Source organism: Pleurodeles waltl, chromosome 7 (genome assembly GCF_031143425.1).
Source record: "Pleurodeles waltl isolate 20211129_DDA chromosome 7, aPleWal1.hap1.20221129, whole genome shotgun sequence".
In the NCBI taxonomy this organism is placed as follows: Eukaryota; Metazoa; Chordata; class Amphibia; order Caudata; family Salamandridae; genus Pleurodeles; species Pleurodeles waltl.
Genome location: NC_090446.1, coordinates 134,950,752 through 134,966,499, shown reverse-complemented (window position 1 = coordinate 134,966,499; position 15,748 = coordinate 134,950,752). Strand labels below are relative to the sequence as shown.

Here is a 15,748-nt window from a genome sequence, read left to right as displayed (position 1 = left end):
TTTCATGAAGCTATGTCTAGCTCCTCCTAGCTCTAATTTGGAATAAACCCAAGAGGAAATGAAAGTGTTTGTGGTCACTGTGGCAGCATTGCACTGCACAACTCTGTCACATGGTCTGCAGGGCCGGCCTTTAGTGTGGGCAAGCCGGGCTCATGCCCAGGGCGCCAACCTGTGGAGGGGCCTGCAGCAGTCTCCCTCTCACCTGGATGCAAACAAAAACATGTTATGCACTGGCACCCGTGCCAAATCTTGTCTGTTTTACTTCTCATGACCCCCCTTTCTTGTAAGCCCCTCATCTTTCCTCACATTTTTCCAACACACAAACCACAGGTGGGGGGTGGGTGGCAAATAATGTTTTGCCCAGGGCGCTAGCTGCCCAAAAAACACCTGTGGTTGCCTGCTTCCTTATGCTCTCTGACTTCAAGCTTTCTTATTAAAATTGCATTTATATAGCGTTTACTACCTCTGACGAACCGTTTAATGGTCAAGAAGGGTGCACATGTGTGTGTGCAGTGTAGCTTTAATCTGTGCTGTGTGCAAGCCTTCAGCATAACCGAGCGGGGCCAAAGCACAGGGCGCAGGCCTTTAGAGGGGCGCAGGACCTGCATGCAGAAGGATTCTTCCACTGTCTCCGGAAGCTGTAGATGCATTTTCACAGATTTTTTTTTCTGATAGCTCTCCTTTATCTTCTTTCCCTTGTCTCCCCACCTTCCTCCTACCCCTCCCATTTGTTCAACACTGTCTGTTAAAGAGGACGAATTGGAAGGTGTGCTAAATTTGGTTTCGCCCAGGCCACCTTCTTAACAAAGGCCAGCTGTGCCAGGCTGTATACTGAGGGTAAGTTTAATAGGAGCGGTGTGAGTAACCTCATGTGGTGCCTTGCTTTCATTACATTTCTAACATTTAACTTTGCATTACATGGGTGACAGTGTACCTCTTTCCACAGTTAGGCCACCTATGTCAAGGCAATATCTTCAGCAAACAACACTCACGTGCACCAAGATGCTAAGGTCTGATCTGCTTCTCAGTTTGCGACCCATTGAGAATCACAAAAATCACAGGGATGGTGGCTTGCTGGGGTCAGCAGACCACCATGTTTGTGACTGCATTTAAATAAAGCAATCTTTTTTTTTAATGCAGACCATTTTCTTTAAAGGAAAACAGGATGCGTAGGCAGTATTCTGTGGAACCGAGCTATCCCTGCTGATGAGTCCTAACCAGGGTGAAACCGGTCTTAGGTTGCTTGTGTTTCGGTTCACGGAGGACCTGACTTCGTAGTTCATGTTTGACTGTTCTCATTGGAGAAGTGTTAAAATTGATATTCATATAATTGGGTCGAAACTTAGGTGGCATGATGTGCAAAATAACCATGGACTGGGATGCAGCCCCAAGTAGTTACCAGTGGATGAGATTAAATCATACATTCCATACATCACTTTTTTGTATACTTTAGTGTTTTGCCCTTTGGGATGGGTATGCCCAGAAGTGCACTCTTTGTCACTGGAACTGAGCTACTCCGCTGTTGAGCCCTATCTAGGGTGAAAGTGGTCCTGGGTTGCTTGCGTTCCGGTTCAGGGAGGACCTGGCTTGGTAGTTCGTGCCGGCATATTACAACTGGAGCAGGGTCAAGACTGATTTGCATGCAGCTGGGTCAAAACCGAGGTGGCATGTTGTGCAAAATAGTGATGGACTGGGATGTGGTCCGAGTAGCTCTGGGTGAAATATTGTACCCTCACACTCGGAAAACTCCCCATGCACCATATGCTTCTTGTGAAACACTCTACGTCCTCACACATCACACCCCACACTCGGGTCATTTGACCTACTAAATCAGTCATAATACTACTGGTGAGTTCATTACATTCCCTCATTCGGAAAAACACAATATTATTGCACAGTTAGCACTCTGTGCACATAAATAAGAAACAGGCTTGCAGAAACCCCTTTTCTGCATTTAATAATGCATTGGTACCACCAGTGAAAAGCTGGTAGTGATAGGGCACGACTATCAAGTCTTATCATATTCGTAATACTGCAGTACTACATTACACTAAATTACTTCACTGTGATACATGTGTGATCATCTGATTACACTGCATTTTTGGGCTGCACAAAACAAGAGTCTCAGAATAGAATAAATCACTCCAGCACACCCAGCACCCCAGCCCAGCAGGGTGCACAGACAAACGCGGTGTTAATGACATTCCGCCCCCCCCCCCCCCACCGAGCCTATGCAGCCTGCACCACTCACCTGCTTGGTCCCTGAGGTGGGGTCTTTCACGTACAGGGCTTGCTGAGACTTCTGCGAAGTGTCGTTCAAGACTTTCCCATCCCCTTGAGACTCTTTGGACTTCACGCACCCCATCCTGCAGCGAAGAGGTGCACAGCAAAAGGAGACAGGGGGAGAAACAGAAGTGGAGAGGAGGAAGGAAGGCGAGAGAGACAGAGAGAGATAAATCAGTGAGAAAGACTCTAAGAGTGAGTGAGACAGAGGGGAAAAAAAGAGAAGAGAGCCAGAGATCGAGAGAGCGATAGCTGAGAGAGACAGAGGATAGCGTCAGGGGCAAGCCATCGAAGATGGGCAATACAGGAGAAAGCAAAATACAGAGGAAACAGGAATGAAGATGGAAGAGAAGAATCAGTGATCATATTCATCATGCAGTACACGAAGCACCAGCACCTTGGCACGTGGACAAACCACCAACCTATGATCACCATGTGTGGCACCGAGAACCCCCAGGACTGCAGTGATCTCTCAAAGAGTTAACAAGGGCATTTCCCCACAATGTAACCCAGCCATATATCCTATAAATATACAGTTAAACACTGAGGGCAAGATCTAAAACTTGGCTGACGGTATCTTGTCCGGCAGGGTGGAAGAGGGCATATCGTTTGCCACCCTGCCAGACTGCCATCCGCAAAATGTATTGATCACCGCTTGCCCAGTGGTGGTCTCTGCACCTTGATACTAACTGCCATCATGATGGTTCCTTTCAAGTTATAAAAAGATTGGTGAAAGCCGCTATCAATTTTTATGGCTGTCAACCAAACTTTTACAAACTTTTTGTTTTTTGTTAAACAAACTCCCAAAGTGGAAGTCTGTTAGAAAAACAAAAAAACTAAAGACCTTATTCATTATTTGTTTTTTTTCTGTCCCTCACTCCCAGATTTTACCTCGTGCTGTCTAGGACAGCGTAAAAGGACATTACACCGACCACCCTAAAAGGGCAGGCAGTATAATGCCCTTACTCCCAAAGTCCCTACTTTGCCCAAAAATGTATTAGCCCTTGGCCCTTAAACAAACCTAACACCATAAATAATATAAATACAATTATACATTAAAAAAAATACTTATGTGGTATAAAATCCTTCACACTCTTAAAATACATCAGTTACACCCACCTTGTAATTCGTAAAAACTCAGGGATTAATAATTCTTTAAAAATTCCTTTACTGCTAAGAAAAATCTTCCGATTGCACATGTCACATTCAAATATCTCATTTATGTTAAAAACTCAACCACTTGTTTACGCCCATAGATGATATATTTCAGAAGAATTGGCTTTAAAGATACTTTCCCAACAGCCAATAACCTTTGACAAACTAATAAAATGTGCAGACAATCAGTTCACATTCAGCCCGCAAGTACATTTCCAATTGGCATCTACTGCAGCAATTTTCACAGTATGACTCGCATAACAAGGGTTTAGTTCAATTCTGAATTTAAGAAACTCTAGTTTAAGGGAAGGGTTCGGTAAAGCATCTATACATGGGAACTATTCCCCATTTTGGCCATAAGTGTTGCAAGATCTGGGTAGATATTTTGCAACTTAAATAATTTATATTATGTTTTCTAGTGCAATTTTTTGTTAATATGCAGAGTTATGTCTTGTAAATTATGGTTACCTATATTTAATCGCAATCTCCTACATATATCTCCCACAGCCTTTCTAGCTTCCATTGCCCATTTCAGGTTACTGTGTACAATCTCATATTAACAGAGGGTGGTAATCTTTTGACCTTCTCTATTTTCCAGGCAAAGACAAAATCTGACCTCCTCTACACAAGCCAAGTAGCTTGGGGGTCTTACACTTTTCCATTCTTACAGCTTGGGTCACTGTTGACTTTTGTGGCAACAGCAAACTTTTTTAGACATTTCTCTTCTTCATAATCCTTATGAAATTTGCAGTTTTGGCGAGGCAATTCCACTCCATGCTGGAATTGTGGGCGTATCATAGCAACGTAGGATGAGAAGACTGGTGTTAAGGAATGGCCTCCGTAATCTTTATTAATTTGTTAAAGGAAGCGTTCAGTTGATAGAGTCAACGGGGGCTCTGCAGACCAACAAGTGGCTTTATCTCAACCCTAAATACGGTCAGTTTGGTGTACCCTGTCTGCAGACGGCAAGACTTTAATTCAGGCCCTTAATCCACAAACTGCAAGAATCTTCATGAACTATACGGAAACAGTGAAGAGGATACCCCTACACTGCGTAAATAACTTGGACTAGACCTTAGTCTTTTATCAAGAGGACAGAGCCACTCAAAACCCTTGAGAACATGCGGGAGGGAAGGGCATTTTTCCTCTGGTAATAGGCGTGGCATCAAGCTAGATTTAAGACACTTATTGCCTGTAACATTCAAACCACCAGGAGTTGTAAAGTAGTTTGTAGATCTTCTGACAGGATGTGGTATCAGATATTGTGGAGTAGAAAAAGTGTGTGCAGAGGTGGAAGCACATTTTAATGATGGACTTTAGAGTAAATACATAGACTGGCCAGAACCCATCACTGTGGAGTTCATATTTACTTTGAGAAAAAAGTTGCTGAGGCATTTAGCGTTTTATTTGGAGTTTTATTGTTAAGCTTCAAATTAAGTTACCAACATAAGGTGCGCTAATCTGAAATTAAAGTGATTCCCGTCATGAAACCGCAATACGTATCAGGGCACCAGCATGAAGGACAGGGACCCCAAAATTAATATGAATCATGTTATTGAAGATGTTCAACAACAGGGCAAACACTCAAAGCTTTTATTTGGTGCCTACAAGACTTGTATGCAAGCTTAATATTTTGACAGTTTAAATATAGGGAAATATCACCAATGTGACCAGGAAGTACTGTTGAAGAATATGGCTCCTAATAAAGCTGTTTGAAACATTTACTTGAGTGCCTCTTCAACTATTTTGTTATGTTTTGCTTGCATTACCTAGAACAGTAAGGCAGCCAGTAGGGAGCGCTGAGTGCCAACTGAACCATGTATCTGTCCTCAGTATATTATCAGTTCCTATTTACAGGTAGCGTTGATAGGCAAGTTTGTAAGGAGACATCATAGGTTCAGGATGCAGCTCGTAAAAAGTCCTCTGAAGTTGTACTAACTGTTGAAAAGTCATTCAGTTGTCTAGGAGTCTTAGACTGTATCCCAGGTGCCTGGTATTCTCAAGGTATCTCACTTGAAGTTGTTGTACGGTGCTGTGTCCACAGTGGCTCCATGGACAGAGAGACAAGCATAGATCAGATTCACCCTTGGGGAACGCTTGGCGATAGGGGAAGGGGCGCTCTGCAGTCTCCAGTCTGCCCTACCTCTGATCTTATAGTATTTAGCTGCACAAGAAGAGAGAAGGTTGATATACACAAATACAGCTATACAGTATAATTGAAAAAAATGTATGAAATGGCCATCAGAGCAAAAAACGTGCATCTGTTGATTCGCACTGCTGGTGCTGATCCAGTTTCCCAGTTCTTTCCATTGTCACCACCATGTCTATACTTACACAAATTATCTCAAACAATATGCATTGAACATTTTTTCTGCTTTTCAAAAATAACACTGTTTGCCAATCTGCATTTTACTTCCTTCCTTCCTGTATCATGGGGACACCAACATAGCTCTTTCACTCTATATTTTCCAAAACTGTGGTTTTGAGGGGATCTAAATGTAATGATTTCCCATTCATGATTTCGGTTATACTTTCTGCATCAGTTTTGCAAGTGGTGTTCAGTAAATTCTGAGTTTCTACCAAAATCATTTTGGGCACGTGTGCATCAAGATCATAAGGGGCTGGACAATATTGCGTCATCGTCAATGTATGTGAACCAAATGAATACCAAACCATGCCCGTAGACTGGAAGACATGCTTAACTCCCCAAACCAGGATGATAACTACCAGAATAGATCATTGGCGAAATCCCACATATCAGACTGCCAGGGCCCACATCCGGTTGTGGGTGTCCTTTTCTGTTACTTTGAATTCTGAGCACTTGGGTGCTCCAACGTGCATGATCTTGAGACACGCAGGTCTGGGGGCATTGTACATTTTTATTCCCGTAGTCTATAGTGGTTAGTTGCATTTTAGGCATACAACAGACCTACCCGTGGAAGTTTAAGTTGTCCTTTGATGCATGACAATCACCCTAAGCTTGTCTCTCCCTGGGTAGAGCCTAGCGCTCCCATATTGTTCTTTGCATGTGACACTCGTGTGCACTGGATTAGCACTATTATTACAGGAATTCTTTCTTTGCATTCATGGCATGGTTTAAGCTTTTCTTGATACAAATATGATACAGGTGTCCTGCATGGTTTACTTTTGACTTTGGGCTGCTTTGGGCATGTTAACGATTCACACACATGCCCTATACACATTCACTCACCAGTTGGGGTTCAATACCTCACTTCTACATTTATGACTCATGCTTTTTCTTTTCTGTACAGATGTTCTTTTTGCACTCTCCTCATATCTCCTCTTCTGAGAGATACAGTTGTAAGCCAGGCCAGGTGAGCTATTGGCTACTTCTTCTACATGGGATTTCTTATACTTTTCCATGCATTCTATATTTTTCTAACAGTTCCTTTACCTTTCAGGTAGCTACATTTGTCCAGATGAAGACCCTATCTAAATCTTATTCTTAGGGTCGAAACGTTAACTAGTTATCAACCATATTTTCATTCAATGGAAGGACTACCAGCTTTGTGTAAATAAGTGATTTTATTTTTTCATATACGCAATCGTTTGCCCTGTTGGTTGATTAATTTCCTTTCCTGCTTATTTCATTGCTTGTACTGTACATTATTATTCACTTTTTTCACCTGATCACTTTTGCACTGCGCGGTAATATGTAGCACTGCGTTACTTATTGGAACTCTCATATGAGGAGTTTGTGAATATGATTAAACCAATCATTAACATTTTAAATTGTTTTTGTATTCATTTGTGTCACGTTTTTGTGAGTTGGAATTTTTCTTTCTCTACTAAATTTAGTTATTTCACAAATGATTGCCGTGGGAACATTTTCTATGATAATAGCCTGATTACCCTTGTTCCTTGGGAGTACAGAGCCATTATATTTAATAAGCCCTTCAGGAGACTGTGCCCCACCTACAGGAAAGTTAGTGCTGATCAGAAGTAGACAAAAATGTATGGGAACAGTCAGTGTGTTACAAAAACAGAGCTCTAGCAGAAGTAGCTCAGACATTATGATAATGGGCAAAAGCACATGTATTCTCCCTAAAGGAATTGCACATACTGAGGAGGGCGAACATTTGGGCAGGGAGCCTCAGTCGCAACATGCTGTCCTCAATATCAGTTCACCTAAGTCAGGACATTTTTCACACAATAGTAGCATTATTCAGCATTTCGTGATTTGACTTGTTTGTGTCCATGGACAATACTCTTCTCTGTCTTTTCTGCTAAAAGTCCTGGTGTCATCAAGCTCAGGTGGTGGATACACAACCAATTCCTTGGCTGGTGGGGATCTTATATGCCTTTCATGCAGTTCCCCTCCTCCCAAGGGTACTCCAGAAGAATAAGAGGGGGAGAAAGTCATAATAATTTATAGGTCTTATCACCTATAGTACTCATTGCTGAAACAACTGGCAATGGACCAAGCATTTCAATTTCCACTCCATTCTCCTCCTCTTCCGTTTCCATCACCATCCCAGAAAAAGCTTGTGAATTTACATCTCACACCATGGAAATTGAAGGGCTTGCCCTGAAGCACTAAGCGTGTTCTAAGAAAGGAGCAGCATCTAGTAAGCTCTAGAGGCTTATTCAAAGCATTGGCAAAGTTTGAGAAGTGGTGTGCAGTTAAGAGTTTAGTGGCCAAATCCTCTGACCGCTTTCTATTTCTGACATTCCTAAGGGACTGACTGGTCTAGCTGCACCTACTTTGTCAGCACATTGGGCAGCGATTAGGGGCTTCAGGGAATCATGGGATGAAGTAATATTTCTCAAATTGTTCCTTAGGTGTTCACATTAATTCAAACTTTCAGACTAAAGAAACCAGTTGTCTCAAACACAATAGCTACTTGGGCCTTGTTTTAAAGGGACTGCAACAAAAACTTTTCAAGCCTCTTTATTTAGCTGACATATCTTTGCTTTTATCAAGTAGCATTTCTCACACCAATAGTACCAGCCAGGAAATTAGGGTAGTTCGGATCTCTTGTAATGTTTTTATCCATATCTCAGATTTATTTGCAGCTAGGTTTGAAGGGCTATAGAACAAGCATATCTGCCAATAGGGCACGAAGTGCCAAACAAATGTGCATGGTCGTTCAACTAGAGCACTATCAACTGTGTGGTCTGAGGTCTGTGGTGTTTCATTATAGGAAACATGAAGACCAGCCACATTGTTTAAATCAACACTTTTATTATACACTATAGATTATATTTATGACAAACAGATTATGTTAATTTTACTTTTTGAGTTTTGCAAGGTGCAGTAAAGTAACTCACACAGACTTACATTAAATACATTTATTTTGTAGCATAGATTGTATTGTTGGTGCTGCACTACAGGAACTTTGGCAGGACGTCATTAAGTCAAGACTGGGACACGATGCACAGAGGAAGGGGTAATATTCCTATTACTTACTGGTAATCTGAATTACCCTGAGTTCTAGTGCTCCTCATCCCAGTCTACATCTCAGCGGGCCACCACAAGTCACATTTTGTTGATACCTTCAATTCAATATTAACTTGATATGTGGTGGCAGCCATGGAGTTGAGGAGAGGTTTTATATTAAGAAAGAAACATAACAGAAGAAAGACTTATCTCAAGGAGATTCTTTATTAAATGCCCAATGAAAGGTCTGTCTTGGGGATGAGGCTATCGTATTAAGTAAGGACTGGGACATGGAACACTAGGATTCACGCTAATGAAGATTACTGGTAATTGCAAGAATCCCTTACAGAAAGCCATTGGGCATGCAGGGGATACTGGACCCAACCGTGGGGTTGAGGCTTTTTACTCATGATGTACTAGGGCCCTGACTCTGAGCAACTGGGAAAAGTACCCCTTCTATACTTGACTCTGAGGATAGCAGGGTCCGAGCAGTCAAGGCACCCTTGAGGGGGAAGTGTGTATAGGATAGTGAACAGGATCACAACTCAAAATGCGCTTAGCAGCAGAAAAAAAATCACTCTCCATCCAAATACTCACTTTTATGAAAATAGAGAAAAGTATTTTATTTCTACTGCTATCCACACAAAGGAGAAATATGACACCTGCAAACAATTACACAGTCCTCCCCTGAAGTTGGAGCTGTATTGGTTGTTTGGCAGTTCGGTGTCCCATGCACTCCTCATTCAACAACTGTATTTCTTCCCTGTTCACTATTAGTAACATTCAGGGTATGCCCCACTAGTAGCCCCAGCCTCAAAAGTTCACTACAACTCTAACTGGAAGTCAATAATGTTCCAGAGCTACTGTGCTAATTTATCAGCAATTTCCTCCAGGGCTGACAGGCCCAAAACTAGTCTTACCCATCCAGGAAGGTGTGAAGCGTTCGGAGTTCCTGAGTGCGCATCATCCAGGAGCATGCAGCGGCTGCAGTTGTGCTCATGCGGCCAGGCGGCTACACTGAGCGGGTGCAGAGTCTCTCACTCGCTGTAGCACTCCTGAAGCGACCAGAGGTTCCCTCTGGCTCCTTCTGCAGGGTAAGTGTTTAGTTTATCTCCTGTTGGCTGCAATAATCCTTTCTTGAGTCCCTCGCCTGGGTGATGGTGCACAGGTGCTTATTTACCCAGCAGGGGGCAGAACAAGTTGCAGTTCTTGGTGACCCCCCTCTGACAGAGGGAGTTACCACAACTCACAGTCTATGGGCTCTGGCCTGATCAGCACAGCAAAATTCTTTATTGCAGCCTCTTGTGTCATACAGGGTTGCCTACTGCTACTGCACAAGGCTACGGTCCTTACGGCACGGCAAACTTTTTTCACAATGGCTACTTCTGCATATGGGGTTGCCGCCCTCTACCACACAAGGCTGTGGTCCTTACCGCACAACAGTGTTCTTCCTGACTGCCTTCTCCTGGCATACAAGGGCCACTGATTCTAGCCTGCACAAGGGCAATGATCCGGTTGGTGCAGCAGCGGCTTCCTCACACTGCGCACAGCGGGTCCACTCGCAGGGCTCCCCATTGGACCTTGGCTGCTCTAGCACTCTCCTTTTCCTCATGCAAGCAGGCAGGTCCTGGTGCTTCAGGCTCCGGGGCGAGTTGTCTTGGATTCCCTGGGTGATGTCCCCTCACCCAGCAGGGAGATTAGCAGAACTTGGCGCCCGGTCCTAGTCACAGGAAGATGTCTTGCAGAGCATCCCCTCCTCGCAAACTGTACCAGCCACAGACAAATATACACTCAGCACAGATACACTAACTCTGCGCTGCACCGCATTTAACAGGAAACTGATGTAGGCCAAAGGTGAGTTAAGCACACAGCAGCGGAACTTTAAAAGTGAGTGAGCCTGTAGGCTTTATTCCAGTGGTACAGGTTAAAAAGAGCCTGTTTGCTCCTACTAATCACTACATGGTATGCTGCCGCCACCGCACTAGTGCTGCTTACCTTCTGGTGAAGGTGGTAGCTTTTTGCCACTATGAAGGTAACGCTTTGGACACCACTCCTGGTCCAACACAACTGCAATCTGTGAGGCAGGCCTATGTTATGGTGCACAAGCATGAACCATGTTTGCCTATGACAACAAAAATCAGCAATGGGGATCCAGACATCACTACAGTAAGGCACTCTGGGAGGGGGTGCATGTCAAGTACAATGCAGAGGACTTTTCCATCCCAAAAGTAATTAATGAGATGAAAAACATTTGTTTCTGAAATACATGTACGCAATGCAATAATATTGTGCTTATTATGCTGTCATGTCTATGGGAAATGGTGAAAATTCTATTACAAAAGTCTGTGGTAACTTAAGGTGAGTTTGGTGTTGCAAGCCGGTGGCTATAAAAACAGACAGACAAACCAGGGGCTTGTACAAATACAACTTCCTTTTTGCACAACTATACAGAATGAGTCAAAAATAAAAATTAACAAAGTATATACATAGCTATGAAGTCTCCAACTTCCTACTTCACCATCAACATCATAATGCAGAAAGTACAGGAAATATTAAAAAGGCAACTCACCTACAATTGTGTTGCTGAGAAACACACTGGAACCTCTGTAATCCTTCACCAGTAGCTGAACCACCGTGCTCCAAATCAGACCTGATAAGAAGGGGTTACACATTGATACTGGTAGAATGTGTTTGTTTTTAGAATGCAGACATGACAGCAATGTACTGTTCACACCCAGAAGGGGATCAAAGTATATTTTAAACACTGTAGGCTCCTGATGATGTTACTGACAGCAACATAAGGATGAAGGAGGTATGCAGACCAAATAGCCGTATCTTCTGTTAAAGCCACTTGTAACATACAATGAACGTATGAACTCATGAAAAATTAAATGAATGAATACTGTGAGTATATGATGCATGAATGATTTATTGGAGCAATGAATGTGAAGTGCTAGGAAATGTAAAGGAGAAGAATGTTGAAAGATTGGAATGTTATCAGAACAGGGTGGTAAAAATAAGTGAGTTTGACAACACAAGTTTGCAACCATCTACTGTTAAATATTATACTGCAAAGAACAAGAATAAGGGAGTGGCAGATATTTCTGAAATAATGAGAGGGGAGAGAGGGTTAGATGGGAGCAAACCTTCCACTAGGATGGTGTGTCTTCTTGTATGAATGGGTATAGGATGCTGAAGCCGTTTAGTGTGTTGTCTTGTTTTGACCATGGCAGGATCACAGGATACCCAAGACAGAATGTGTTCTGAGTGACATGGGGCCTGTTTTAGAGTCTGGCAGAGGGCATTACTCAGTCACAAATGTGGCAGATATTTAGTCCGACGTATTACCATCCCATTATAGCCTGTGGCCTTTGATGCTTAAATTTACTATATTTTAAGGAAAGGCTGATAAAGCTCAATTTAGGTAGAAGATACACTGTGGGGAATGTTGAATCTTGTGTGGCTGTCATGTTTGCTCCCGGCATCTCTAACAAAACAGCAGTGCTTTGCAGTCTTATGCTTGTAACTTCATACAGACATCTTGATTTAACATCTATTTTTCTCTGACAGGAGAATCTTAACCCACTTCTGGGAGCGGCAGAAACTTGTCCTTCATGGTTACTAACAGCCCTCTCCTGGGAACCCTCTTACTGAAGTGATTGTAAAATGTAGAAACAATCTTGTGGCCACTTGATGTAGAATTGGTTCTACTTAAGGGAATCTCAAAATCATCTAATCACATTGTGAGAAGGAGTCTGCATGCTCTCAAAAGCTAGTATCAGCTTTGTCCAAACTTTCAATCACTGAGATCTGAGTGGGAAAAGATGTGCGCCAACACTACATGGCGCAGTCTCTCAGGGATTCCTAGTGTTCAGAAACAGCCCCAAACAGGAAGAGTGGAGGACAACTAGCAGTGGCCTAAAACCTCACTACTGGCCTCCAACGTTAAATAGCATTAGGTTGTGGAATGTGATTCCATACTTTTTGTTGCTTACCCTCTGCTGCCTTCATAGCCTACTTTCTTCTCATCTATCAACCACTTTCACACAACTCTACCTTCTCCGATGCTCTCATAGGCTCCATTTGGAATTTTACAATTAAAACCTGGAACTTGGTGTGTATTTTATGAGATCACAACACTGGGTTCAACAATCCTAGCTGTTCCAGACCTCCTTCCTTCTTGCTAACCCTGAAACAATTGACTTCCAGTAACTAGTCACAGGTTCTACACAGTTTTCTGATCACGTTCTCAAGTTCATTCTACAATCAAGAGCTAAACTCCCTCACATTAAAATTGTTTCTGCTGGCAAATCACCCACTTTTTGCTCACAATTTAATGTTTGGTGGGAAAAGTGAGTTGTACCAGGCAGAAAAGATTGTTGTGCACTTTGAGCACGTGATATTGCTCCTCAGTTTAGCACTGTTTTGCGCCACAGGCTGTGGGGAAAAAAGGGGGCGCTTCCTTGATGGGAAATATTGTTTCTCTTTAAAGTCTCTGGTTCCGGGACACAGGCATGTGCAGTCAGTGCATCAGACGCCCTTTGAGTATTTGAATTTTCAAAGTGCAAGCGGATGAGATGTGAAAACTTGTTCTAAGAGCTGTTAGAAGATTTAGATCCAGGTATGATACTGTATGATAACATAATGGCATGCAAAACATTTTAATGTCCGTTTATTGGTATCACTTATAAAAAGAAAAACAAATCTCAAAGATTATAGCATTTTTGAGGTCTAAATATAACGTGTATAACACCAAGAAACGGTTACCACTAAATTCCCTATTCAAACATTTGACTCCCTGGTATTTATTGTAAGGTTGTTGCACTTGTCAGATCTCTAAAGGTCTGACTAAGCCTTTCTTAAATGCTATGGATTTGGCCCCAGTGCTGCTAACAATGAAAGATTTTTCCTAGATGCCACAACAAATCTTAGGCCAAAGATGGACTATAGTTGTCCGCTTCCCTGCTTTGATCCCTATGAATGCAACTGGTTTTAACAGGATTGTATTGTGATAGGTGCTGTTGTTCCTCTCCCATCTGCACATCAAGTGAGATGCTTCCTTTAATAAGAGGTTGTTAACCGATTAAAACACAGGATCTGTTTTGTAGACGTCCTGCAAGGCTTACTCCTCAGAGGGAGGGCAAGCTGGATGGAACAGGACAGGGTTTGGAACGGGACTGGATTTATCTTCCACGTCCCATGACACACATGTAGTAAACAACAATGGCTGTGCCCCAGGAAGCTCACAGGGGCTGCTATCCAAATGGTCTAGCTCTGGTATGGGAGGCCATCCTTTGTACACACATCCTTGTTATACTCCCAGATATTTGAACACACCATAGTTTTGGGTTGGGAGGTAGTAACTGAAATGCCAGACTGAGTGGATTTTGCAGTGAAGGTCAGTAGACATCTCTCTCACATGTTCATGTAAAACGGATTGTACCCTTCACTATAATCACACACAAAACAACTACTAGTCCCCCTATAGCCTTTTGAGGAGGTGTAGCATCCTCAATTTCAGGTTGAGGTACACTTTGGGTGCCACCATGAACATTTAGGTAAACTCTGAGACACTGAAATGTAATTCCAAATGGATCTGCCTAGCTACATTTTTAATCGCAACAGTTGCTGTATCATTTAATTCATCTTTCAGTCCTTAGTAGAATGCAAAAATTGTTGCCTCTTCCAATTCAGAAAACAGGTTTTCTGTCTTAGAGGAGCTAGTTTTCTTAAAGAAAAGTAGAGCTCTCACAGAAAGCTACTTTTTAAATTAAGTTACCCATGTGAGGTCCATTGGATATTGGCCTGTAATTTGCATAGTCCAACTTGTCAAGTGCTTGCTTCTTTGGAATGCAGCATAGGATGCTAGCAGAATGCTTTTGAATATGTTTGAGAGGCTGTGATGTTTAAAGCTCTAATAAGTTCATTGGTTTCTTTTGAGGATAGCAATTCAAATTATTTTGTTTTTTGTTTCCGGTGGCATGATATGGCAAGATAGGCAAGATGAGGGATTGGAAAGCATGAGTCAAGATTTTTAGCTTTTTTTGATGAAATGCTCTATAAGTTTCAGTGTGTGGTTGGGGAAGTCCCGGTGCATTCTGTGTTAAAGAATTCAAAGAGAAATTACCCTTAGCTGGCTTTTTCATGTTTGAGGTGTAATGAGAGTAGTAAGATCTTTTGGCTTACCTGACCACTGCTTTGTAAATGCTGAACTGTCATTGAAGCTGTTTTGTCTTAATGTGAATGTGTTTTTTTTACAATGACTGCGATGTGTTTGTTTTCAGTTTTTGGTATATTTACATCCAGACTGCACCAGCCAGCCTTTCAGTGATGGGTAGTTTTTCAAAACTTTGAGAACAACCTCTGTATTGAAGGCTGTAGAAAGCTATTAGTAGGATTGCTGTTTGGACGTCATTGGATCCTAGAGCATAGTAATGGTGAATTCTGATTAAAGGAGTCTTATTACTAATCGTATACGTTCGCCATGGGAGGTTGAAATTGAAAATGGTGATGTGGTGATCGTTCCAGATAATATGTTTTTCCTGTGACTGCCTGTGGTTGAAATAAGCCATTCTGAGGAAAAGACTGCAGTGAGAGTATGGGCAGTAAAACCTGCGACTAGTTAATGGAAGTCAAGCGTTTCAGGATTAACGAGAAGGATGGAAGTCCAGCACAGCTAGGGCTGTTGGAGCCAGTGCTGTGATTTCATAAAATACATAAAGAGCTCTAGGCAGAAACTGGCACATCCCAGATGGAGACTAAGAGAGCATGGGAGGAGGCTGAGTTGTGTGACAGTGGTTGATAAATGAGAAGAAAGGTGGCTATGAAGGCAGGAGAGGGCAAACAACAAAAAGTATTAAATCACATTCCACAACCTAATGCTATTTAATGTTGGAGGCCAATAATGAG

The 15,748-nt window shown here is 42.4% G+C and overlaps 1 protein-coding gene across 2 annotated transcripts in view; it reads right to left on the bottom strand.

The window, feature by feature from the left end:
* Nucleotides 1-15,748, bottom strand: part of HCK (HCK proto-oncogene, Src family tyrosine kinase) — a 139,668-nt gene that overhangs the window by 79,289 nt on the left and 44,631 nt on the right. For both annotated transcript variants that reach the window (XM_069243377.1, XM_069243378.1), the window contains exons 2-3: nucleotides 11,409-11,489; nucleotides 2,252-2,535 (exon numbers count right to left, since the gene is read on the bottom strand). In XM_069243377.1, coding sequence (XP_069099478.1) covers nucleotides 2,252-2,365 — 114 coding nt within the window. In that variant the 5' untranslated portion in view covers nucleotides 2,366-2,535; nucleotides 11,409-11,489. The remainder of the gene's footprint in view (nucleotides 1-2,251; nucleotides 2,536-11,408; nucleotides 11,490-15,748) is intronic.